Source organism: Salvelinus alpinus, chromosome 14, assembly GCF_045679555.1.
Source record: "Salvelinus alpinus chromosome 14, SLU_Salpinus.1, whole genome shotgun sequence".
In the NCBI taxonomy this organism is placed as follows: Eukaryota; Metazoa; Chordata; class Actinopteri; order Salmoniformes; family Salmonidae; genus Salvelinus; species Salvelinus alpinus.
Genome location: NC_092099.1, coordinates 37472742 through 37496632, shown reverse-complemented (window position 1 = coordinate 37496632; position 23891 = coordinate 37472742). Strand labels below are relative to the sequence as shown.

At 39.2% G+C, this 23891-nt stretch overlaps 4 protein-coding genes across 4 annotated transcripts in view; all 4 read right to left on the bottom strand.

Moving 5' to 3' along the window:
* The window catches only part of ttn.1 (titin, tandem duplicate 1), a 171663-nt gene that overhangs the window by 121818 nt on the left and 25954 nt on the right, over positions 1 to 23891 (bottom strand). The window contains exons 39-58 of the mRNA XM_071341458.1: positions 23684 to 23725; positions 18669 to 18947; positions 5705 to 5995; positions 5298 to 5585; positions 5052 to 5168; positions 4652 to 4937; positions 4359 to 4542; positions 4021 to 4095; positions 3645 to 3912; positions 3530 to 3544; positions 2973 to 3182; positions 2800 to 2877; positions 2679 to 2705; positions 2285 to 2317; positions 2139 to 2183; positions 1706 to 1780; positions 1214 to 1282; positions 660 to 716; positions 362 to 439; positions 134 to 184 (exon numbers count right to left, since the gene is read on the bottom strand). Coding sequence (XP_071197559.1) covers positions 134 to 184; positions 362 to 439; positions 660 to 716; positions 1214 to 1282; positions 1706 to 1780; positions 2139 to 2183; positions 2285 to 2317; positions 2679 to 2705; positions 2800 to 2877; positions 2973 to 3182; positions 3530 to 3544; positions 3645 to 3912; positions 4021 to 4095; positions 4359 to 4542; positions 4652 to 4937; positions 5052 to 5168; positions 5298 to 5585; positions 5705 to 5995; positions 18669 to 18947; positions 23684 to 23725 — 2568 coding nt within the window. The remainder of the gene's footprint in view (positions 1 to 133; positions 185 to 361; positions 440 to 659; positions 717 to 1213; positions 1283 to 1705; positions 1781 to 2138; positions 2184 to 2284; positions 2318 to 2678; positions 2706 to 2799; positions 2878 to 2972; positions 3183 to 3529; positions 3545 to 3644; positions 3913 to 4020; positions 4096 to 4358; positions 4543 to 4651; positions 4938 to 5051; positions 5169 to 5297; positions 5586 to 5704; positions 5996 to 18668; positions 18948 to 23683; positions 23726 to 23891) is intronic.
* On the bottom strand, positions 6262 to 10351 carry LOC139539201 (cell adhesion molecule DSCAM-like). Its single transcript, XM_071342102.1, has 7 exons — positions 10240 to 10351; positions 9590 to 9799; positions 9124 to 9405; positions 8743 to 9021; positions 8347 to 8634; positions 6420 to 6611; positions 6262 to 6281 (listed from the first exon to the last, which is right to left on the bottom strand). Exons 1-7 carry the CDS (start codon positions 10349 to 10351, stop codon positions 6262 to 6264), a joined length of 1383 nt encoding a protein of 460 aa, XP_071198203.1.
* Positions 11140 to 12340, bottom strand: LOC139539200 (palladin-like). Its single transcript, XM_071342101.1, has 3 exons — positions 12328 to 12340; positions 11572 to 11850; positions 11140 to 11465 (listed from the first exon to the last, which is right to left on the bottom strand). The coding sequence occupies exons 1-3, from the start codon at positions 12338 to 12340 to the stop codon at positions 11140 to 11142; spliced, it is 618 nt and encodes a 205-aa protein (XP_071198202.1).
* LOC139538890 (titin-like) lies at positions 12522 to 16322 on the bottom strand. The gene is made up of 10 exons (XM_071341443.1): positions 16169 to 16322; positions 15791 to 16078; positions 15388 to 15666; positions 15012 to 15293; positions 14648 to 14926; positions 14256 to 14534; positions 13870 to 14148; positions 13473 to 13760; positions 13088 to 13366; positions 12522 to 12994 (listed from the first exon to the last, which is right to left on the bottom strand). Exons 1-10 carry the CDS (start codon positions 16224 to 16226, stop codon positions 12684 to 12686), a joined length of 2622 nt encoding a protein of 873 aa, XP_071197544.1. The 5' UTR covers positions 16227 to 16322; the 3' UTR covers positions 12522 to 12683.

The following is a 23891-nucleotide window of genomic DNA, read 5'->3' as shown; positions in this document are numbered from 1 at the left end:
CACAAACAATGACAAGCCACAAAAATATGGAATAAAATCACATAGAAAAGACACATTGAACATGCACAGAAAATGAGACGAATCAAAAACAGTTTATATAAAGCATTGGCTGACATAAAAAAAGGTGTAATACCTTTGCTGGGTTCTGGTCGTGAAATAGGCCGCTTTGGTTCAACATATTCTTCTAAGATAAATGAAAAAGTTACTAGACTTATCTGATAAAAGTAAACACATTTAAGATGCTAAGAATCAAACCAGCGTGCTATTCGCATTAAGAGATCAACAGACAAAGACACAAAGGACAGACAGAGAAAAGAGCGAGAGACAGATAAAGTAACAGAAACACACAACATTACTGTACCTGTAGGGGTGGGATAGGGCTTTTCATGTTCAACCAGTGGAGTGATCTTTTCTTCATGAGGCCTCCTTGCTTCAGGTACTTAAAAACATTGTGATTCTGTTTAAATGTCTCTCTCTGCACATACAGTACGCTGTACATTGTAGATCCTACATCCTACATAACTGATGACATCAAACATATTTGACATAAACCAAACATGTTTTACACAAATGAACAATCATTAAGAATGGTTGACAAACAACATAGAATTAAAGAGAAAGGAAAGAATGACCTTAGAAGCACAGGGTCATGTGAATACCTTTGGTCGGAGCTGGAGCTGATGGCCTTTCCTCAGGTTTCTTGTAAGCTTCAGGAACTTCAAAGATAATTCCTTCATTAGAATACTAACTACAGCACAAATACTACTGCCATATGCGCCAGTAGACACAAAGGGGATAAGTTAGTAAGTAGGCTAATACTATCGCAAAAACACTACTGCCTTACATGCCAATAGACAAAAACACAGTCAGTAACTTAGTAAGTAGGCTAATACTACTGCAAAGCTTTGTCTGCAGTAATTTGGTGTTGCATTAATACTGTGTTAATGAAAGCACTTTACATTTAAATTGATATTTATACAAATAGATATTGCCGCACATTGGCAAACTCACAGACAACAGCAGGTATGTACAGTAGTTGGACAGACAAAAGAGTTTGGTTGGACGAACACATATAGGAGTGTTTTTCCTTGACAACATGTAGACCCAATGGCCATTTTTCAAGAGAAGTTACAAAGAAACATTGATTTTGGCATGTTTACAAGTTTAATTCACAGCCATAAGCGTACTGTCATAAGCTGTCTCGTGTCAATACCTTTAGGTACTCCTTCTCTTGTTCCCACTTGAGTTTTGGAAACACTTTCATCAACGGGTATCCTTTCTCCTGATGAAAAACAAGGAACAAACTTAGCTAAGGGCATTTATAGAAGTTAAAATTAACAAATGTAGGACTGACATAACATATCTTAAAAAAATGAATCATCAAATAGGATAGAAGAAACAACAATACCATACAACATTTAAGGTAAATCAATAGATTTAATGGTGATATTAGGGATTAATCAATGATCCTGTATTTACAGTACAACAACTGAAGAAACACAAAAAAGAGGGATAAAATAAAAGTGTTAGTACAAGAAAACTAGGGGACATTTACATGACATACATAAAGTACACACACACACACACAACCTTTGAACCTATTACAAATGACAAACAGAGAGATTTCTTGCCATATGCAGATATTTAGTAATTCTTGTTATTTTATCGACTGATACATGTTATCTCCAGAATACTGTTATTATACCTGTGTATGAAGAGAATTGAAGTTCTATCTTTTCTTCTTGCATTTCCCAACTTTCTTGCATTTCTTGCTCAAATTCTAGTTAGTATATCAAATGATAATAATCAATGGAAATAATACATTGTTGGAATAAGAGAATAAACACATCATCTTACTAGTGACACTAGAAACAATTAAACTACAACGAATAAACAAAAACAATTAAATTAAGAAGGAATGATAAGGAAGTGATGATGGATTGTTAGATTTTTTTGTGATGAGTTTAAGTGCCCAAACAACAGGCCCAACTGAAGGATGATAAGTATTTAATATTAGGGATGAGGTATTGATGAGGGATGAGGTCTTGATAAGGGATGAGGTATTTATTAGGGATGAAGGATTTAAGTATGTATTAGAAGTCGCATGTGGGATTAAGATAAATCACAAGGTATTGTACCTCTCATTTCTGTCCTCTCCTCATAATAGTATTCAGCTGTTTCTTCTTTGGGTTAAAAACGGAAGAAATTCTTAATTGTACCATAAAAGATTCCAGTTTAGCTTATGTAAATGTTCAACTTAACAATTAACATGTGCCAATCTTACCTTTGTATGCTCGTATTGATGAATCTGGGACATCTAAGGGTGTTGTAATACATAAGTATAGATATAATCTGACAATATACACATGGTTAATGTTTACAGAATATTAGATTGGGGTGGTTATTTGCTATGGCAGTAAAACGTCACATATCCAACAAAGCCTGTCCAATAATATACCTTACATTTCATGTTGATTTTCACGTCATAAAGACCCTTAGTATAAAGGGTTTCAGAAAATTACTAAATATTTTGTCACAGTGATTGTCCAACCTATAAACTCTGTTCAAACAAGGTTGACGTGTGGTTTTACTGTACTTTAAAAGGTCTTTGGGATTTTTTTTTATTTGGTCCTACATTTGTTAATTTGGCATTTGGTTAATTTGAAAATAATACTCACCAAAAGGAACCCTTCCTAATTCAATTTCTGTGAAAGGAGGAAGTAAAGGTATTATAACACGAGAATAATAATTGATGTATATAAATGCCTATAGGCATATCTAGCTAGTAAATGTACAGACCTTTGCCTGAAAGGTAAAGTTCAGCTGTGCTTTTAGCTTCACCGTTGGGTTCCAACCGCGCAATCACCGAGTAAACGCCTACAGGATTAGTAATGAAGATTGCTGAGTTTCTCATTATTAGATTTTTATTTGTACGACTATAAAGTACATTTGCTTGACTCAAATCTACACACCTTCATCATCAGAGGTTACATTGCGGATGGTCATAAAGTGTCGTCGGCCTTCACTTCTGAAGTTATACTTTGGGCTCTCTTTAAGTTCCCAAGTGTCTTTGTACCATGTAACGATAGCATTGTCGAAGGACAACTCGCATTCGAAGGTAGCAGATTGGTTCTCATTCACTTCAATGCTCCGGATGCGTTTGGTGAAGTGAATTATGCCAGCTAAAAGCAGATCATGGGAATCACTCTTAGCGTTGGCAGTTTGGTTTTGTTTAAAACTATGAGTAACATTTTTTATCTTAAATGTTACATCCTTTCTTTAAATAATTTATTACAAATATAATTGTAATTCTTAAGTGGGATCTTAAATATCGAAGTGAATCTATGTTAAATGCAGTAAAACATAAAGAAGTCAAACATAAAGAACAAGAACAAGAAAAATCGAACAAACAAAGATGTAACAAATACATGTACAATACGAGCAGCAAAGAGGTTAGTAAGTGATATCCTGGAGGCAAACTACATGATATCCTAAAACCAAACTATTTGTTCAAACTATGGTCCCTTACCTTGTTGATCTCCATCTGTAAATTAGTATGGGAATAAGAAATAGATCAATTCCCAGTATAAACAATTCCGTACATCTCTTTCATGAGGACTCAAAAAACATAAATGAGTACCTACCCCCAACGGTCAGTTTGGCGCTGGAGATATGTGGGCCACATACAACACGGTAGTTTCCCTGGTCTTTGGTTTGACACTGCTTGATCTTCAAGATGTGACGGTCACCAACAATGCTGATTTCATATTTGTCATCGTTGTCAAGCTTCTGAGTTCCCTTGTACCAGGACAGGGTGATCTCAGGGTAGTTGATCTTGATGTCACACTCAAAGGTTGCTGTGCTTAATGGAGTGGTATCTTGGTCTTCAATGTCGCTCAACAGAGTGACAGGCTGTAGATAAAAAGTATTATTATCAGTGGATATTCTGTCTAACCTAACACATTTTAGTGGACGTATTCAGATAGTTCCAACACTTAATATATTAGGAACATTTAGTACCTCAGCCTGCATTCTTGATTGCAACTCAGCCATAAACTTGGCCGTATCCTTAGATCCTCCTCCATGCTCAGTTTCCTGGATCAGAAAAATGTATAGTTATAATAATATATAATATTCACAATAAATAGTTATTTTCCAGCAGGGCTCAACATTATGATAAATCCATAAAAGCAGAGTAGTTTTTGCTGCCCCAAGAACAGCTTGTGAAAAAGCTGTGGTGGGCAGCAAGCTATCCTGGATGACTTACTTCCCTGTAGGGTGAAACCTTTCCTGGGCCAGTGCCAATGTCGAGCAATGCTTAGTCCTAGATAGGCCATTTCAATTATTTATTATCTTACCGGTTTTCCACTTTCCGCTTCTTTCTCTCTCTTCAGCTGCTCAATGGCCTGAAGAAGACAACGGAAGTCAGTGATTCCGTATTCTCTAACAACTTTTTCATAGTCTTTGGGGTCCACACCCCTAAGAATCTCCACGAGGTCAATCTCTCCCTCCTTCTTTGGACTTTTCTGTTTGGATGGTGTCCTGTGTGTGAAGAGAGGGATATATATAGTAGTTAAAATAATTTAAAGTGTCTCTCATTAGATGTTAAAGTTATTGGTGGCATTACATATTTCTTTACAACTACACATACTTCTTCAGTTTTGCTCTGAAGTCTCCATCTCCTCCCCCGGTGTCTTTCCTTTCGTCAACATTCAGGTCGGTGCTGCATTCTATTTCTCCAGCTTTGTTAGTTGCGACACATCTGTACTGTCCGGAGTCAGATTTAGTTATTTCTGTGATCTCCAACTTGGCATCTGGGCCTTTCTGCTCAATAGTGATGCGTCCACCATGAGTGATCTGCCTCCACTTGCCCTTCATCCATTTCACGTTAGGAATAGGATCACCTCCAACTTTGGCAATGAAAGTTGCAGTGCCCTCTGTGAGTCAGAAACAACATAAAGTTGGCATCATGCACAAGCACAGTAAAGTATTTTCTAAGGATGTTGAGGTAAATGTTTAGATGTAATTGAGAAAAAGTTAATCATACTTACTCTCTGTTACATTGACACTCTGGGGCTCATCTACAAAGAACAAGTTGTCGAATCTCTTTGTTGGAGTCTTTGCTGGAGCTGGGGCTGCAGCAGCGGCCTCAGGTTTGACTTCTTTTCCTGAAATCAAACAGCATTTCAGTCAAGCAGCTGCCCAGAGGGAAAATCACAATGACATGTCAAATTGCAGCAACAGTATACAAAATTGGAATGTCAAGTAAATACTTTTTCACAATATGACCTTGTTACCTCTAATTGTCACTCTGGACCTTGCAAATTCACTTCCAACATCGTTGGTAGCCTTGCAGAGATAGTCCCCTGCATCTGTTTTCGATGTGCGGAGGACCTCCAAAGAGGCAGTGCCATCAGAAAAAACAACTCTGCAGTTTGTGGAGGATTTTATCTCCTTCCTGTCCTTCAACCAATTAATCTTCAGAGGAGGGGCTCCATGGACATGGCAGCTAAGCTTCAGGTTCTCACCCTCATTTACAGTCACAGGATTGAGAGGGATGTCGAATACAGGGCCCTTCTTGTGTTCTGGTGATGTTTAGTGAACAACAAAGATTTTTTTCATAGAAGCATGCACAAAAATGTTGACTAGTGATGCAACAGAATGCATACAAATATAATATGACAATACACACAAAGATACGTACCTGAAATGTTAAGTGACACTTGGTAGGAGGCACTGCCAGCTTCATTGGTGGCTGTGCAGGTATAAGCACCACTGTCTGAGAGTTGGGAGCTCTTGATATACAGCATGGCCACGTTGCTCTTGAATTCCATTTCGTACTTATCAGAGGCGTGAATTTCACTGTGATTCTTGGACCAAACGATGTCAATGGGTTGAGATCCAGATAAACGACCCTCAATCTTCACCAAATGACCCTCTGTATCTTCCATTGTCTCTGCAGGCTTCTTGGTGAAGTTGGGGGAGATTTTGCGCTCTAGTGACAAAATAAATTATACATCAATAGGTTGAATTATGAAAATTCAAATTCATGTCCTTGAATCAAAATATAAGGCGCACTATAACAAGATGTAGATAAACAATATTATTTGCAAGCATTTAGGAATATTTTTTCTGGAACCGTACTGAAATAACAGGAAATACAAAAATATTGCAAGGTAATGGTAACCATATATACAACAAATTACAAAAATGTGTAATGGTAACCATACAGCCAACTAGTGTTTAATGTACCTTACACAACTAGTGATCAAATACTGTACCTGAAACATGTATAAGAAATACATGTAAGAAGATTTTTAAAAGATTTTTACCTATTTTTACTTGACAATGACAGATATCAGTTCCGGCTCCATTGGTAACTTCGCAAGAGTATTTCCCAGCTGCCTCAAAACTGTCACTGTTAAGGACGTCCAACATAGAGTAGGTGTCTGTGGTTGTCACAGTATACTGATAAGAGGCATAGAGTTGTTTCCCATCCTTCAGCCAGGTGACAAATATGCTGGGCGTTCCAGAGTATGTGCATTCGAGTTTCAAATGTTTGCCCTTGACAACTGAAATGTCTGCCAGCTTCTTGATGAAGTGTACTGGTTCTGAGAGGAGCAATAGTGAAATGAAGTTACATCACTGTTATTAGTATGGTTTGTGCATGAAGAAAATACTATTTCAACACAAACACAGTGGTAGTACTTGCTGTAGCTTATCGAAGCCATACTTTTAACGATGAAAGACTTTAGCAAAAACAGGAAATCTGTAAAAAATCAACCAACCTTGAATTTGAAGCTCGAGCTTAGCTTTACAAGATGCAGTTCCAACACTATTTGTAGCTATACAAGTGTATTCCCCAGAGTGTTTCATTTCACCTCGTGCAATTTTTAGGGCAGCAGTGTTATCATCATAAGACATTAAGTATTCTCCATCATTTTTTAAAGATCCATTGTCTTTTAGCCAGGAGACTTCTAAAGGAGAGGATCCTACAACACGACACTCAAATATGACTGGCTGTCCTACAGCCTGTTCAAGACTAGTAAGTTTCTTGGGGAAGGAAGGTGGTGTTTTGACATCTAGAATGGAGCAATTAAACAGAAGGCATGTTTACATTTGTTACCATGCATAACATTTGTGACGGTAAAAATGAAGCAAACAAAGAAAACTAAGACGAGCATCACCTTTCACTGATAAGTGGCAGCTGTTGGAGGCAGATCCAATTCTGTTCTCAGCTTTGCATGTGTATTCACCAGTATCAACCTTTGACGGTTTGCTTAGTATCAAAGTCGCAATGCCATTTGAAAATGTCATTTGACAAGTATTGGTAGCACGAAGCTTTCCGTCAGCTTTGAACCAGGACACACTAATATCAGGGGTTCCTCCAATGCAGCATTTCAAGCAAACTGGATCACCAGAAGTGACTTCCATTGGTTCCAATTCCTCAACAAAGAATGGTCGTTCTAAAGTGACAGATAAAAATGGTTAAATAAAAAAATGATCAAATGGATATGATTGAATGCATATGATTGAATTGAGATGCTTTTACCTAATAAGGTCACTTGAGCATGGCAGATATCAGTTCCGACTCCATTGGTAACTTCGCAAGAGTATTTCCCACTTGCCGTCATGCTATCGCTATTGAGTACTTCCAAGATGCAGGAAGTCTCTGTGGTCAACACGTTATACTGATAAGAGGCATAGAGCTGTTTCCCATCTTTCAACCAAGTCACAAATATTTTGGGAGTTCCATTGTATGTGCATTCAAGTTTCAAAGGTTTCCCCTTTTCAGAAGACATGTCCTTCAGCTTCTTCACAAACTGTACTGGTTCTGGGAGGAGCAATAGTCAAATCAGTAACATCGCTGTAGTTTCGGTATGTTAGAATATGCATGAAAAAAAATTTAATTTCAGAATTCATTACCATGTTAACTAACCTTTCATGAAAAGATTAACTGGGCAACTTTCCTTCCCAGCATCATTAATAATCTGGCATGTATACTCTCCAGCATCTGATTTGGCCACTTTGTATAGCTCCAGAGTAGCTGCATTGCCCTGGAGAGCAATTTCACAGCCCTTTCCAGACACAATTTCCCTGGTGCCCCTGAACCATTTCATTTTCAGTGGGGCACTTCCGTGGACTGTTGCTGAAAATGTTACATTTGCACCAGGCAGAGCTTCCTTTGCCTGAGGTTTTTCCACAAAGGATGGAGGTTCTTAATAAGAAAAAATAGATGTTGTATAGCGTAAGTATTCTCTTTCGGAAACACATCACCTCTCATGTTGGATTTATTTTTCTCCATAGGATAAAAATCCATGCTGACATGTGTACATATTTACTGACCTTGTACAATCATAGAAGCACTTGTTTCACTGGCTCCTGCTGTGTTAACGGCTTTGCATGTGTATTTTCCAGAGTCTGACAACTTAAGAGTTGGCAGTTTAACTTTGCAGGTGTTGTCACTGCAAATAATCTCGTGATTTGGTCCACTCTTGATCTCCTGACCAATGTGGTGCCAAGAGATAGTGAAAGGTGGAGAACCTGCAACTTTGCATTCCATTTCACCAGGTTTACCAACAATAGTATGGGTGTCTTTCAGTTTCCTGATGAATGTGGGTGGAATCTTCTTATCTGTTTAAAAAATAATAAGTAATGACGGATTGTAAATGTAATAAAATGGCAATGGATTGTAAATGTCAAATTGAATTAATCGGAAGGTATGATACTAGTGGTACCAACCTAGGACAGTGACGGTTGTTTTGCAGGAAACACTGCCAACCTCATTTTTGACCTCAAATTTGTATTCTCCTGTATCAACTCTCTCTGTCGACATGACTTTCAGGCTGGAGATATTCTTTGAGAAGGTTATCTTATGCTTGGTGCCAGAGGAGAGCTCAACACCATCCTTGAACCACTTAGATTTCAATTCTGGTGTTCCGGCTACAGTGACTTCAAGAGTTGCTGAATCACCCGCCTTGACATTGAATGACTCTGGGCTATCCACAATGGTAGCCGGTTCTGAAAATTAAGTAGGACCACAATTCATATTTAGAAAGCAGAAACTTACCAAATGTATATCAATGTAATCTTCATTAAGTGGGGACATGGAGTCCTACGAACCTAAGACAGTGAGGTTGGAAACACATTCCACAACTCCAGAATCATTTTTGAGTTGGCAGGTATATTTGCCACCTGTGGTTTGGTCAGCCTTAAAGACCTTCAGGGTGACCACGCTGTTCTCAAATGTGATTTTCCGGTTGTCTCCATCCCTAAGAACATGATCCTTATCTTGCACCCAAGAAACAGTTATAGGCTGAGAGCCTTTGACGGTGGCCATCAGAGTGACTTCTTCACCCAATTTGACAGACTGGTTTACCAGTTTCTTCACGAAAACAGGTGCTTCTGAATAGTGAGAAAGGATTGATTGTGGTGAGGAGAAGCAATCATACAGGTAATGTTGTATGTTTGAATATAACTAAGATATGTTGAATATCCATTGAAGATATAGTTTACTGACCTCTGAGCGTAACTGTTGTATGGCATGTTTCATATCCTACTTTGTTTGTGACCCTGCACTCATATTCACCAACATCTGAGGGGTCCACTGCAAGAATATGGAGAGTGGCAGAGCTACTCTCATTCACCATCTTATATTTCCTGCTTTCCTTAAGTGGCTTTTTGTCTTTGTACCAGATTATCTCAAAGGGTTCTGTGCCATACAGTTCACAGTATAGCATAGCATCTTTTCCTTTGATCCCTTCTACAGGTTTCGGTACTTTCATGAAACTTGGTGGATCTAGAAACAACACAATTGGCCGATCAGTTTCATTAAAGTGAAATATTCCAGGGCAAGCAGGTTGCAAGATTCCAGAGCAAACAAGTTTGCATCTACCCAAGCAAGTGGACATTGGCAATCATAAGAGAAAAGAGGGCTTCAAAGGATCATGCTTTTTAGTCCATGCTAGCTGTGCAATGGTGTAATCCAAGTAGTGACCATTAAACACAATCAATGGAATTTAAAAAGGGTGGAAAAGTCAAGGAATAATTATACATTGAGGTTCATGCTGCAACTATTTAAAGGAAAACCTGACATCATAACACAGACTGAATAAACTGCAAAAGGCAAGGTCAAAAATAAGTTACTGTCAGTGAAAGGGAGGAGGAATCATACGTTCAGGGTCATGCTATAGAGAATGAATGAACTGCAAAAGGCAATGTCCCTTTTCAGTGGCTGACCTTGCACTGTGATGATGGTGCTGCAGTTTACAGCCCCAGCATCATTCTGTGCCTCACAGGTGTATACTCCATCATCAGCATATCTTGTGGAGCGCAGCTCAAGGACTGCCATTGAGTCAACAAATGAAGTTCTACAGTTGTCACCATCTGTTATCTTATTGTCATTTTTGTACCACTGCATTCGCAGAGAGGGCACACTTGTAACTTTGCATTCAAGATGGAGTGGCTCGCCTTGCTTCACGAACGTTGTATGTGGCAATTTCAGTACGAATTCAGGAGGTTCTGCAAAGCCCAAGAATATGAAGTTAGAATTTGGAGAACTTCAAGGATTGAAAAATTATCAGCAACAAAGAATGGGATGATGATGGGAGGAAGCCAATGGTTCGCTAGATGGGAGAATACATTTGTTATATTACATAGAAAGACAACCCTGAAAAAGAATTGTTACGCATGGGTTATAGGCAGAGTGGTGAAGGAGCGATGAAAATGAAAAAAAGAGATGGAATTAAATAAATGAAGGGTGGCAAAAAAGAATATAATCCAACCTTTCACCAATAAATTGGTTGTACACTTCACAGTGCCAGCGTCATTGCTAACTTGGCAAGAGTACGTTCCACTTTGCAAAAATCCAACTGAGTAAATATCTAAGAAGCAAGATAAGCCTCCCAGTCCAACTGAATATGATGGTCCAGTTATCAGTTCAGTGTCATCCTTGAACCATTTGACTGTAAAAGGAGGTGTTCCTTGAAAGACACCCTGGAAGTGTACAGTGGCTTTGGGAATGACAGCCTGGGAGTCAGGTTCAGATACGAAGCTTGGTGGCACTAAAAACCATTGGAAGAAAGATTAAATGAGAGACGAGTTCATCAACTGGTGCCTAGAGAAATGTAAGAGTAAGATTTAAGAGTAAAAGTAAAAACTAAAAGTATGGCTCTGACCTTTTGCTTTTAATGCACCACTGCAATCACTACTTCCAGCTTTGTTTGTGATTTTACACAAGTACTCCCCTGTATCCTCTTCCTCAAAATTCTTAATTTCCAAAGACACAGTGTTGTCTTTCTGCTCTAACTGATACTTGGTTTTACTTGCAAGGACACTGCCGTCTTTGGTCCATTGCACTGATATTGGCAAAGAACCAGCGACTTTGCATTCCATATAAACTACAGAGCCCAAAACCTCCTGAATCTCCATTAATTTCTTGATGAAAGTAGGCGCAATGACTTGTTCTGTTTCAAAACAACAACAAAAATCCATTAGCAATGGAGAGTAAAATCGACTTTTGTATTCCAAATGTTTTTATAACTGAGAAATTCAAAGTAATTTTGCACTGACCTACGACAATCAATTTAACCTTGCAGCTGCAGGTATCAACAGAGTTTGTAGCCTCAAACAGGTAATCCCCTGCATCTTCCAGTTGTGTAGACTGAATCTTCAAACTACTGAGGTTATTCTCAAAGTTAAGTTTATTTTGCCTGCTGGGTGTGAGTTCTATTCCATCTTTTGTCCACTTTACTTTGATCTCAGGGGTGCCAGAGACCTTGCACTCCAAACTGACTGCATCACCTAGAGTGACATTTATCACCTCTGGTTTTTCTATAATCTTAGGTGGTTCTAAAATACAAACAAGCAGACATGAGGATTAGCTACAAACGTAACGATCAACTTCAAAATGTTAAACTTGAAGTTGAAATCAAGCAAAGACACACCTTGCACCATCAGGGTTGCAAAGCACCTGTCCTGTCCAGCCTCATTTGCAACCTGGCAGGTATATTTCCCGCTGTGACAGGCCTCACAGATCGGAATCCTTAGAGTTGCCACATTATTTTCAAAGATCCTTTCAGTTTTAGGATCTTCCAAGATCCAGTTCTCATCTTTTTTCCATTGTACAGACAGAGATGGCGATCCCATCACAACACACTGAAATGTAGCGACACTCCCCAAAACAGAGGAAGCATTTTCCATCTTCTTTACAAAAGACGGTCGCGCTAATGTGAAGAAAACATTTAATCAGAATAATAAATTGAAAATGCTGACATTTTCAATGTGAAAATTGACTTAGAGAAATAATGATCATCATAAGTGACTAACCTTTCATAGACATTGTGGTGCTACACGAACAGCTTCCCACCTCATTTGAAACTGTGCACTGATAACCACCAACATCTAAAGCATCACATTCCTGTATTTTCAGGCTCATGACATTACCATATTCATAAATTGCATGCTTCTTATTGGTTTTGATCTGCTTTTTATCTTTGTGCCATGTAACCTCAAACGGACCAGTTCCTGCCACTTGGCATTCAAAGACAGTCATAGAGCCCTTCACGACTTCAACAGGCGTTAACTCTCCAATAAATGTTGGGGGCTCTGAAATAAGGAAGCAGGTTTAAATGAGTGGGGGGATTGTGTCAATAAACATCTGAGTAAAATGTTGAATTACTGGCTCAAAAGACTGGAAGTAGGCTAAACCAACCTTTCACGGCTAGCTCCATGCTGCAGCTCTCACTGCCTGCCTCATTACGGGCCTCACAGAAGTATACTCCACTGTCATTGGCATCAGCACCAATTATCTCTAAGCTCGCCACAGACTTAACAAAGAACATTTTGTATTTGTCACTACGACTTATCTCCTTCCCATCTCTGAACCAGTGCACTTGTATTTCTGGAGTGCCACCAACATGGCACTCAAAGTGTTTATTTTCTCTAAGTTTCACAACTGATAATTTGTCAGGTTTTTCAAGGAAACTGGGAGGTTCTGCAAAAAAGATTAACTACTCGTAAATACATATTAACATCAATAAAAATGTCCAAATATATTGACAAAGGTAAGTTGAAGATCAATGCCAACCTTTGACAAAGAGCGTTGCCTGGCAAACATCAGAGCCGACGTCATTATGTATTTCACAGACATAGTTTCCACAGTCTGACGTTTTGGCAAAGAAGAGCTCCAGTGAAGTAGAGTTGTAATCTTTAATCACAGAGCAATCCGAGCTTGATAAGATCTCCTTCTTGTCTTTAAACCATTTCATGGTCAAGGGTGGCGTGCCAGACGAAAGGACATTAAACTGAACCTTTGATCCAGGCAAAACATCCATTGATTCAGGTTTTTCTAGAATAGATGGCGGTTCTGTTGATGAAAGGGGAAGATGTGCATTGTCAAAGTTGCTGTCACCTTCCAATATACTGGATATACACTATTTCTAACATCAAAAGACAATCCAAAGCTAACAAACCTTTCACGAGCAAGGCACCAGAACACTGGTCTTTGCCTGCCTTATTACTAGCAATGCAGGTATAGCCGCCACTGTCAGCACTATCAAGACGACTAATTTCCAGAAATGCTGAGTTCTCAAAGAATGTGCATTTGTGTTTCTCATCGCTCTTGATCTCCTTCTCATCTTTGTACCAGAGTACAGATATAGGCAGGGATCCAGACACAAGACACTCCAAGTGGGCAAAAGATCCTTTGATACTCTCCATTTTCTCCAGTCTTCTTGTGAAAGATGGTTTAATCGTTTGATCTACCATAAAAGTAAATAGTATATGGTGAGTAGTTGTACACTGTATGACGGCGGGGTATACATACATTTAAGATTGATTCAAATAAAAATTATCCACTGATCAACAAACCTAGAACAGTGATTGAAGCCTCACAGGTGCTGCTTCCAACATCATTTGAAACCTCAAAGGTGTATTCACCACTATCACCTTTCTCTGTAGAGAGTATCTTCAGTACAGAGCTCTTATCTCTGCTCTGTACTTTGTATCTTTGACCTGATGTCAGCTCTCTTCCATCCTTCAGCCACACGGCTTTGAGGACTTTAGATCCTGAGAACCTGCATTCAAGAGTAGCTGGATCTCCTGTTGTTACACTGATAGACTTGGCTTGCTCAGTAATATTTGCAGGTTCTGTGATAAACAAAATATTAAATGAACAATCCACTATTCAATAATACAACACTGTGATAAAAAGAAAATATAAATTGCAAAGTAAAAGACCTAAACATCCAACCAACCTTTGACTGTAAGCGTGGCAACACATTTCTGACTTCCAGCCTCATTCTGTGCCTGACAAATATATTTTCCACCATGTTTCATCTGAGTGTTTCTTAAAGTTAACACTGCCGTTCTGGTCTCATAAGATATCTTTATATGTTCGCCTTCTTTAACTTCATGATCCTCCTTTATCCATGATACAGTCATGGGCAGTGATCCCTTTAAAGTGCACTGCATAGAAATCTCTGAGCCAACTAAAGAACTGATGTTCTCTATTTTCTGTACAAACGAGGGTGGTTCTATTGAAGGAAGACCATACATGTCAAGATATAATTCAATAATAACAACAGGTCACAGTCTATCAAATACAGATAGCTACAGTATATTTCTATAATGTTGACTTTAAACCAACCTTTTAATGTAATTTGGCAATCACATGTTGTCTTCCCAACTTCATTTTCTATGTTACATTGGTATTTTCCAGCATCCCCAGATTCACATTTAAGAATCTGAAGAGTGACTACGCCATCTTGTATATTTATCTTATGCCTTTTGTCATTTCTGATCTGCTTGGTGTCCTGATAACAAGATATTTCAAATGGAGCTGAGCCTGAAATAGCTCCTTCGAATATAACATCAGAGCCTTTCACAACTTCTTTGGACTCAAAAGCTGTCACAAACATGGGAGGTTCTACAACAAAGATAAAATAATGTTATTATTCTACACAGACAATAACATAGTACAGATAAACTGTAAAAGTGAATACTGAACACACCTTTGACTGTAACTGTGCTGCCGCAGTGGTCACTACCAGCATCACTTGATGCCACACAAATATAATCTCCACTATCATCAACAGAGCAGTTCACAATATCAAGTGAAGCAACTGAGTCAGTGAAGGACAGTCTGCATTTATCATTTGAAGCGATTTCAGTCTCATTCTTAAGCCACTTAACATTGATCACAGGACTGCCAGTGACTTTGCATGTCAACGTAAGTGGTTGTCCATTTTTCACCAGTTTTAATGGCTCAAGCCTCATTGAAAACTGAGGTGGTTCTGAAAATAATTGATGATAACAATTACTTCAAAAGACAGTAACATCAAGAAAAGCAGTACAAAAAATATACTTAATTAATCAAAGAAAAGGCACCTTTTACAAACAAGACTGCAGAGCATGCCACCTTCCCAGCATCATTGGCCACTTGGCAAGTGTAGTTAGCCGAGTCACTGGGTTTCACTGAGTGAAGTTCCAAGAAACTTGAAGAAGCGTCTTTCTTGATAAAACTTGCGCCTCTAGTGGTTATCTCCTTGTCCTCTCTGAACCACTTAACAGTAAGAGGAGCTGTTCCAGTGAAAGCAGACTTCAGGACAACAGTAGATCCTGGTACGACATCTTGGTTGTCAGGTTTTAATGTGAAGATTGGAGGTTCTAAATTCAGTTTGGAAGAGACAAAATATGAATGTGTTCGTTCAGCTTCATTATGGCCAAAATAATGTAACACTATTATACTACTATTAAACTATGTTACTGTAATAAGTATAGTTATTCTAACCTTTAACACATAAGGTTCCACTGCTCTCTTTAAATCCAGCAGAATTTGTTGCCCGACATGTGTATACTCCCTCATCACACTTTTCTATTTGGGTTATTCCCAATGTAGCCGTGGTTTCTTTCATTTCAAGTTTATATTTCTGTCCAGTCGTTATTTCTTTATCGTCTTTGTACCAAGAGATGGACATTGGCTGAGATCCAGATACTTTGCTCTCCATAGTAATGTTGTTACCAATATTTCCATCAACTTTCTTAAGATTTTTTGTGAAAGATGGTGGAAGAACACGATCTGTTGAGGGGAATATAACTTTTTTCATTATAACATTCTTGTGGTTCCTCAAGTTGTAATTATGGAAAAAGCATAAACTACAAAACAAACCTAGCACTGTGACTGAACAAGAGCACTGATCTTTTCCGACGCGGTTGGACACTTCCATCGTGTATTCACATATGCCTCCTTTCTCTGCCGCAACAATCTTTAAGATGGCTACATTGTCTTTAAGAGTGATTTTATATTTTCGACCTCCTGTAATCTCCTTTCCATCTTGGAGCCATTTCACTTTAAGATCCGGGCTTCCTGCAATTGTGCATTCCAAGGTTGCTGATTCCCCTGAAGTCACGTTGATGGATGCGGCTTTCTCTAAGATTCTAGCGGGTTCTAAAATGTAATTATACAAAGATTTTTAGATTTGAAACATCAACAGTGGCCCAAAATAGTATACTTGTGTGAAATATTCTGAATCTAACCTTGAACTGCTAAAGAGGTTTCACATTTTTGTTGACCAGCCTCATTCTCTGCTTGGCAAGTGTACTTTCCACCATGGCAAATGTCAACAGTTGCTATTGTCAAAATGGCAATATTATTCTGAAATGCCATGGTGATATTAGGGGCATCATCCCTAAGCCATTCAGAATCCTTCATCCACTTGACAGTAATAGGGGCAGAGCCTTTTATAGTACCCTGCAGTTTAACAGCATTGCCCAAAACTGCTGTAGTGTTCTCAATCTTCTTTGCGAATGATGGTGGTTCTAAAAAATTACAATTATTGCAATAATAGTCATTATAATTTAGAGGAATACATAGGTAAGAGGAATAAGAAGAAGAAGAATATCCTCCATGAATGTGTTTTATTTTAACTAACCTTTCTGTTTGGCAATTGTCTTTGCAGTGATTGAACCAACATCATTTGACACAACACATTGATATTCCCCAACATCTGCACTTTCAAATGAGCAGATCTCCAAAGAAGCAATCGAGTCCTGAGAAACAATCTTGTATTTCCTATCGGAAGTGAGTGGTTTCTTACTCCTAAACCAATTGAATTCAAATGGGGCAGTGCCTGCAACTTCACATTGGAAGAGAGCAACAGTGCCCCTGACTGCTTCAACCATTTGCAATTCCTTTTTGAAGGATGGTGGTTCTGAGAAGAGATATTTGATACAATTTCACAATAACATAATATTCAGAAGACAATATCAAATATCATAATTATCTACATAACTGACACAACAAACCTTTTATAGTTAACTTGGTGCTACAGCTCTCACAGCCAGCTTCATTCAGCACTTCACATGTGTAATTTCCACTGTCTAACAAAGCAATTTCACTGATCTCCAAAGTAGCAAAACCGTCCTTGAAAGTGATTTTGTATTTCTCGCCATCCGAGAGCTCTTTGTCATTTAGAAACCAGGTGACATGGAGTTCAGGTGACCCTTTGATTGTGCACTGCAAACGGGCAGCTATGCCTTGCTTCCAGACCAAGTTGGGCTCCAGTCTCTTTACAAAGACTGGGGGTTCTGCAGGACGTATGCATTGAACAATTGAACAATTCAAAACAATGTTTTAAGAAGTGATTGCTAATGAACAAAAACTCAGAAAAAGAGGAGCAAATACAAGGCAGTTGAAGATGCAGCCAAAAGATACAGCTGGGTGAAGATATTGCAAAATCTATAAATCTATCTGATCATAATCCAAAGATGTTAATTTCCATAATTGCATATATATTGTGCCACAAATACTGCAGAAAGCTTGAAAATGAACTGCTTAGCCTTACCTTGAACCTTTATTGAAGTGGAGCAACTTGTGCTTCCAGCATCATTGGCAGCTGTACAGACATAGTTTCCAGTGTCTTTAAGTTTTCCTTTTGGAATATCAAGAGTGACCATCTTATCTTCAAAAGACTGTTTACAATCCATTGTTTGATGGAGCTTTTTGCCATCTTTTATCCAGGTGATGGACACTCCGGTATCCTCATCCAACTGACACTCAAGGTGCAGTGGATTTCCAACAGCGACTGACACTGATTCAAGTGTTTTCACAAAATAGGGTTTGTTGATGACCTTCATGTCCGTGCTGCACACAGCAGTTCCAACACTGTTGAACGCTTTACACAGGTAAACACCTTGATCAGTAAGTTCAACTTCTGATATTTCAAGAATATATTTATTCTTTTCTGAGGAGATTTTGTAGTTTCCCCCCGAAGAAATGGCATTGTTGTCTTTATGCCAGACAATAGTCATCGGTGAAGATCCAGTGACTACACACTGAATGTTTGCCTTTTTCCCAACATACAATGTCAATGGATCAGGCTTAGTAATAAAGGCAGGTGGGAAAAGTTCTATGAAATTTGAAAATAAGAAAGGGAAAAAATACATAATAAAACATAATAATTAACAACATATGAAGATTTATTTCAAAACCTGACAAAATCCAATAACCTGACAAATCACAAGGGAGATCATTTGTTTGAACTTTTTGAGCGAGTACAGATGACCATAACTAGATTTGTGGAGAGAAGAAGCACATCATATTCCTGAAACCATAACCTTTGGTATGACAACCTGTTGAAATAATTTAAACAAAAGTTCAGTTCACTCACCAGTTATGTTGAGTTTGGCGGCACAGGTGTCACTGCCATTCTGGTTTGTAGCCTTGCAGGTATATTCACCACTGTCAGCTTTGGTTGGGCTCAGAAGCTCCAATGAAGATATCAGTTGCCGACTGATGATCCTGCAATTTGGACTCTCTTTGATAGGAGTGCCAGACTTGAACCACTTGAACTGCACATTTGGTGCATCTTCAATCTCACATTCGAACTTGGCCTGGCTGCCAACATTGATCTCCAAGGGCTGGATTTTGTACCTGAAAACCGGTGGCACTATAATGTGCAGGGAAAGGGAAGAAAATAGTACAATTAACACACTGGCTATGATTCTAGTTGATGTAGTTAAAAGTGGTGAAATGGTGAACCTAGGATGGAAGGTTGCAAACAGGACTGACCAGGAGGGACTGTGGAGGGAAATGATGTTAGGTTTGGATCAAAACACTTCAATGAAGAAAATGAGACCAAGATGAAATGTCCAAGAAAGCATGCAAAAAGAGGGTTTCAGGACTCAATGGGGAAGACGAGAGTGATGTGGAGTCAAAGAGAATGACGGGGAATGGACCAGAGGTGGATTTTTAAGAGAGTGATATGGGTAAAAAGAAGATACCTTGGAACAAGAAAGCAGGAGGATATGGGGGTGGTATCAACGGAAATATTACTGTTAATTTATAGTGATTTTAAAGTAAAGTGAATGCATGCTAGGAATCACCAATGGAAGTTTATGTCGCGTTAGTTACTATTTTTATGAAAATATGAAAATATCCCCATTATCCAACCTCTCGAGACAACAGTGAGTCTTGATGTTGTTGTAGCCTTGCCAGCTTCATTCTCAGCCTCACAGACATATTCTCCTTCGTGCTTCTCCTTGACAATCTTGCCGATTACTAGTGTGTATGTGTCATTGTCTTTCGAACACTTAAATTCTTTGCCAGATTTGACCAACTTTCCATTGAAAAGCCAGTTAACTTTTGTGACACACATTATGGTTACACTAAAAGTAACCATACTATTCTTCTCTGAACAAATATCCTCCAGGGGAGTTACAATAATGGGATAAGCTTTAGTGAATTGCTCAGGAAGTTTACTAATCATAACTGCCTCTGACAGAAACTCCTCCATCGTTTCTCTCTGTATAAACACATGAGACTGTTCGACAGGGACAGAGGCGAAGGGTACTGCTGTGGTTAAATCTGCAGCACCTACATCTCTCTCATCATGGCTTTTTACTGTCACAGATCTGGTCTCCTGCCTAGTAGTCTGCCTGGATTCATGCACCACAGTGCGATCCTGAGCTATGCTTTGGAACGAAGCCATCGTTTCAGTCTTCTGAGCAGCAGACTGGGCTACAGGGGATGCGAAACCCGCTGCACTCTCTGTTACTCTGACAGTTTCCACCACCGATGACAGCATTTCTTTGGATTTTGCACTGCTAACATTTGTTTTCTGAGGCTTGACTATTTGCATTGTGCCAGGTTGGTCCAAAATGAGGGTCTGTTGCTCTCTATAAACTATAGCATGGAAAGCTGCTTGGAGTTCTGTCCTCAGATCAGCAGTCTGAGTGTATTCTCCTTCAAAAGCAATTGTTATTTCCATGGGGGCACCTGGTGTTGTGATAAGGTAGGTGAACATTGCATCCTTAGTTTCCCTACCTACCTTCACTTCCTGTACCTCGACAGCCTCCAATCTCTCAACAACATCTGCAAGTATAAGTGGCTGGTCACGAGCCACAGCAGACTGAAGCGCCGTTTTCAACTGATGTCTGATGCCCAAAGTTGTTGCTTTTGGCATTGGGATCACAAAGGTAAGTTCCTTTGGAAGAACTTGGCTCTCCTGAGACTCGTGCACAAATAATAGCCCTTTAGGCTGAGTCTTTACACTGACAACCAATCCTGCAGATTTTCCAATTTCACTTGATTGCTCACCAACAATGATGTGTTTCTCCTCCAATAAAATTGATTGTCTCACTGACTGACCTTCGTGGATCTGAACAGCAAAATCCTGTTCAGCTGCATGTAAAATGGCACAACCTTCAGTTGCTATTGCCTTCTCTTCAATATAGACAGGCTTTGTCGGGATCTTTGGTTCAATTTTCACTACAGGTTTGAATGCATCATTTGCTTTCAAACTTATGGTATGCCCCTCTTCTATACTTTGAGTGTCAACCACAGTTACTGATTGCATAATGTTCCAGCGATCCTCCTTTTCGATTAATGCACGCTGCTGTTTGACATCACTAGTAAATGGTGTTTCTTTGGGTAGCTGCATGGGCTGTGAAGTGACCTGAAGAATGTTCTGTGGTCTGGGTTCTGTTCTAAGCTCTGACTGAACTCCTGTCACGGACACATCAAGATCTTTGGAATAATCTGCACTAAACTCCCTTTTATCCTCTGAGGTTGCTGCATGTTTGCGGGCTCTTTCCTGTTTCTGTACTGCAGTCTGCTGATCTGGCTTCTCAGGACTAAGTATACCTTCTTTAGGTAACACACTTTCTGACTGAATAGACTGAAGATGTAAAGGAGCTTTGGCCTCTTTTCTTGGTTCAATTGAAATTGTGTCCAGCTGAGCTGAAAACTCAGATATCTTCTCACAAGTGACAGATTTCCATTCATTGTGGGTGACTGTGTGCAACAAAGTAGGGCTTTTTCTTGCATCTGCACTCTCTGGCAATTGCTTCTCGCAAGTAAATCTACCTTCAGACTGCAATATATCTTGCTTACTAATCATTTGTAGATGTAAGAGCTGTTCCTCTTCTTTTTCAAACTGCAAAGACATAGCGCTTTCCAAACCTGGAACAGCTTTTGAGTGTTCAGTCTGGAGCAGATGTTTTTCTTCAGCGCTCATGGCTGATTTAAATAACCTATCTTTACTTACCAAAGCACTCTCTTGTTTAGGTTTGTGTATTTCAAATCTCTGCTCTTTGGATAAAGTATGTTGAGTCTCACTGACCGGTGCGACCACTAGGTTAGGACGTTCCTTCTCTAGCAGGGACTGAGTGGGTTTATCCGATGTTGATAGTGTATCACAATGGCACTCTGATAGTGGCAGTTGCCCAGTCGATGTAGCGGTATATAAAATCTTAACCCCCTCTGTAACTCTGAAGCTTCTCTCTTCCTCAGGCCTAGTGGTTATACCTAATTTCTCTTTCAGAATTGGTAATCTGGTTTCAACTAGATGACTACTGACGACCTGTTTTGGTTCCTTAGATGACTTAATCTGTTCTGGTTTTCTGTCTCCTAAAACCTCAGTTCTCACTGTGATTAAAGGAATAACCTCTTCTGATGTGGCAGACATTATGTTTGAATGATGTTCCCTTGCAGGAACAAGCTCTAAGATTTCCGGGCTTTGGATACGGTCAGAATGTTGCTCTACGAGCTTTTGGCTCTCTTGGACAGCAGATGTAAAAGCGGCCATATGCAGTTGTTTAATAGGCGCAGCTGAGGCTGGAGGTGGTCTGGTGGGAGTCACAGACACTCTCTCTTCTACCTCTTGTGACTGCAGCACTGCAGCCTGGTGGGTGACTCGCTCCCTATGAAGGGTAGCAGCAGAGATATCCAACTCTCTAAGGGTGTCCACTTGCTCGCTGGAAATAACCTGTCTGTTCTCAGTACCTATGGTGTACACCATCTGATCTCTGGCCCTGGCTTCTCCAGGAAGGTTGACCATGTACAAGCGTGACTCTGTAGCCTGTTCAGTCATGGATACTTTATAACCTTTTTGTTTCTGAACAACCACATGTTGTTCCTGGTGCTGAGATATAGAGACAGACTCTCTGAACACGATTAGCTCAGCACTACAAGAGGCCTCCCCAGATGGGTTGGAAGCCTTACATGTGTAGAGGCCACTGTCCTCCTTTTGAATGCCCTTCATGTTGATGAAGCCAGATCCATCTGGGTTGTTCACCACAATACAATACTTACTGGGCTGAATTTGATAACTACCTTTAAGCCACTGAACCTCTGGAAGAGGATTCCCAGTGACAATATACTTAAAGAGAGCTAGACCACCTTCAGAGCATTGTACAGGCTCAATAGTTTTAATAAATTCAGGTGGTTGGCCAGTGGGTTTGAACATTTTCTCAACCTGCCTCTCTGGTTTCTTTGTGTCACTTACTTGGATGTTCAAGAAAGTAGTACAGGTTGATTGGCCAAACCTGTTGCTTGCAGTACAGGAGTATTCTCCTTCAAATTCCTTCTCTACTTTGTTAATGACGAGGGTATATTCGTCTCGCTCTTGAACAAATGTGTAAACTGATGAACTTGTTATAACCCGACCATTGTGGAACCACTGGACATTAGGCTTTGGAAGACAAGATATTGTGACAGTAAATCTAGCTATGTCCCCAATAGTGACAGCTACTGGTGAGAGTTGGGTCACAAAAACGGGCTTTTCTTTTTTCTTCTCCATTGTACTAGAATAAAGTTTGGACTCTGGCTTGAGTTCAAGTGTTTTGCTTTTGCCTAATTGTAGACCAGTGAAGAAAGACTCCTGTTTTTCCTCTTCAGCTGAGACAGTGAAGCTAGAGAAAGCTGAGTAAAATAATTACATTATGTTATCACTTACAATAATGTATAAATATTAAGATAAAAAAACAATAAAGCAATAAATAAAGGAACGCATTTCAACGATAACACCTCTTGAATTGAAATCAGCAAGACAAAAAACATGCATTAATTTAATTTCACATAATAGCCATGTAGGTTTCACCTATTGCATTACAATTCAAGGCAAATATTATGACCGTTCAAGATAGTCACATGCCCAACATATAGTTTTACAAAGGGCATTATACATGATCATATTGCTCCAGACATTTCAAAACAATTCTGCAGGATATGGGCCTGTGCAAAAAGAAAGATAAAGGGCCTGTTTCCCAGTTCCAGATCGAGCCTACTCATGGTCTGCAAAGCACCTCCAACTCTGAAAGTGATTTTTAGTCCAGGAATAGGCTTAATCTGAGTCCAGGAATCCGACATTCAATCACATGTTAATGATAAAGAAAATATATTTACCTTTGACTTCCTTTTCCTTTTTCTCCACCTCCTTTTCAACCACTGTCAATAGACAAACATTTCTAAATTAGTGATTTTTATCAAATATATATATAGTACTTACTGCTAGGACCAGGTAACATAGGTTACATCCATATTGTCAACATCTATTTTGCAATGATGAAAAAAATCTGACATGCTTTGGTTTTGATGTGATCATACAGTGAAT

Bases quoted from the DNA above. Each gene is read 5' to 3' on its own strand.
- LOC139539201 (XM_071342102.1), bottom strand. From the start codon at position 10,351: ATGGCAGTCCTTGAGCTGCGCTCCACAAGATATGCTGATGATGGAGTA. The intron at 9,022-9,123 runs GTTCGTAGGACT...CTTAATTTTCAG, and splicing joins TTCCAACCTCACTGTCTTAG to AACCGGCTACCATTGTGGAT. The intron at 8,635-8,742 runs GTTGGTACCACT...TTTTTTAAACAG, and splicing joins AACAACCGTCACTGTCCTAG to ATAAGAAGATTCCACCCACA.
- LOC139539200 (XM_071342101.1), bottom strand. The intron at 11,466-11,571 runs GTCAGTGCAAAA...GTTTTGAAACAG, and splicing joins GGTTAAATTGATTGTCGTAG to AACAAGTCATTGCGCCTACT.
- LOC139538890 (XM_071341443.1), bottom strand. From the start codon at position 16,226: ATGGAAGTGTCCAACCGCGTCGGAAAAGATCAGTGCTCTTGTTCAGTC. The intron at 16,079-16,168 runs GTTTGTTTTGTA...TCCCCTCAACAG, and splicing joins TTGTTCAGTCACAGTGCTAG to ATCGTGTTCTTCCACCATCT. The intron at 14,149-14,255 runs GTTGGTTGGATG...TGTTTATCACAG, and splicing joins TGCCACGCTTACAGTCAAAG to AACCTGCAAATATTACTGAG.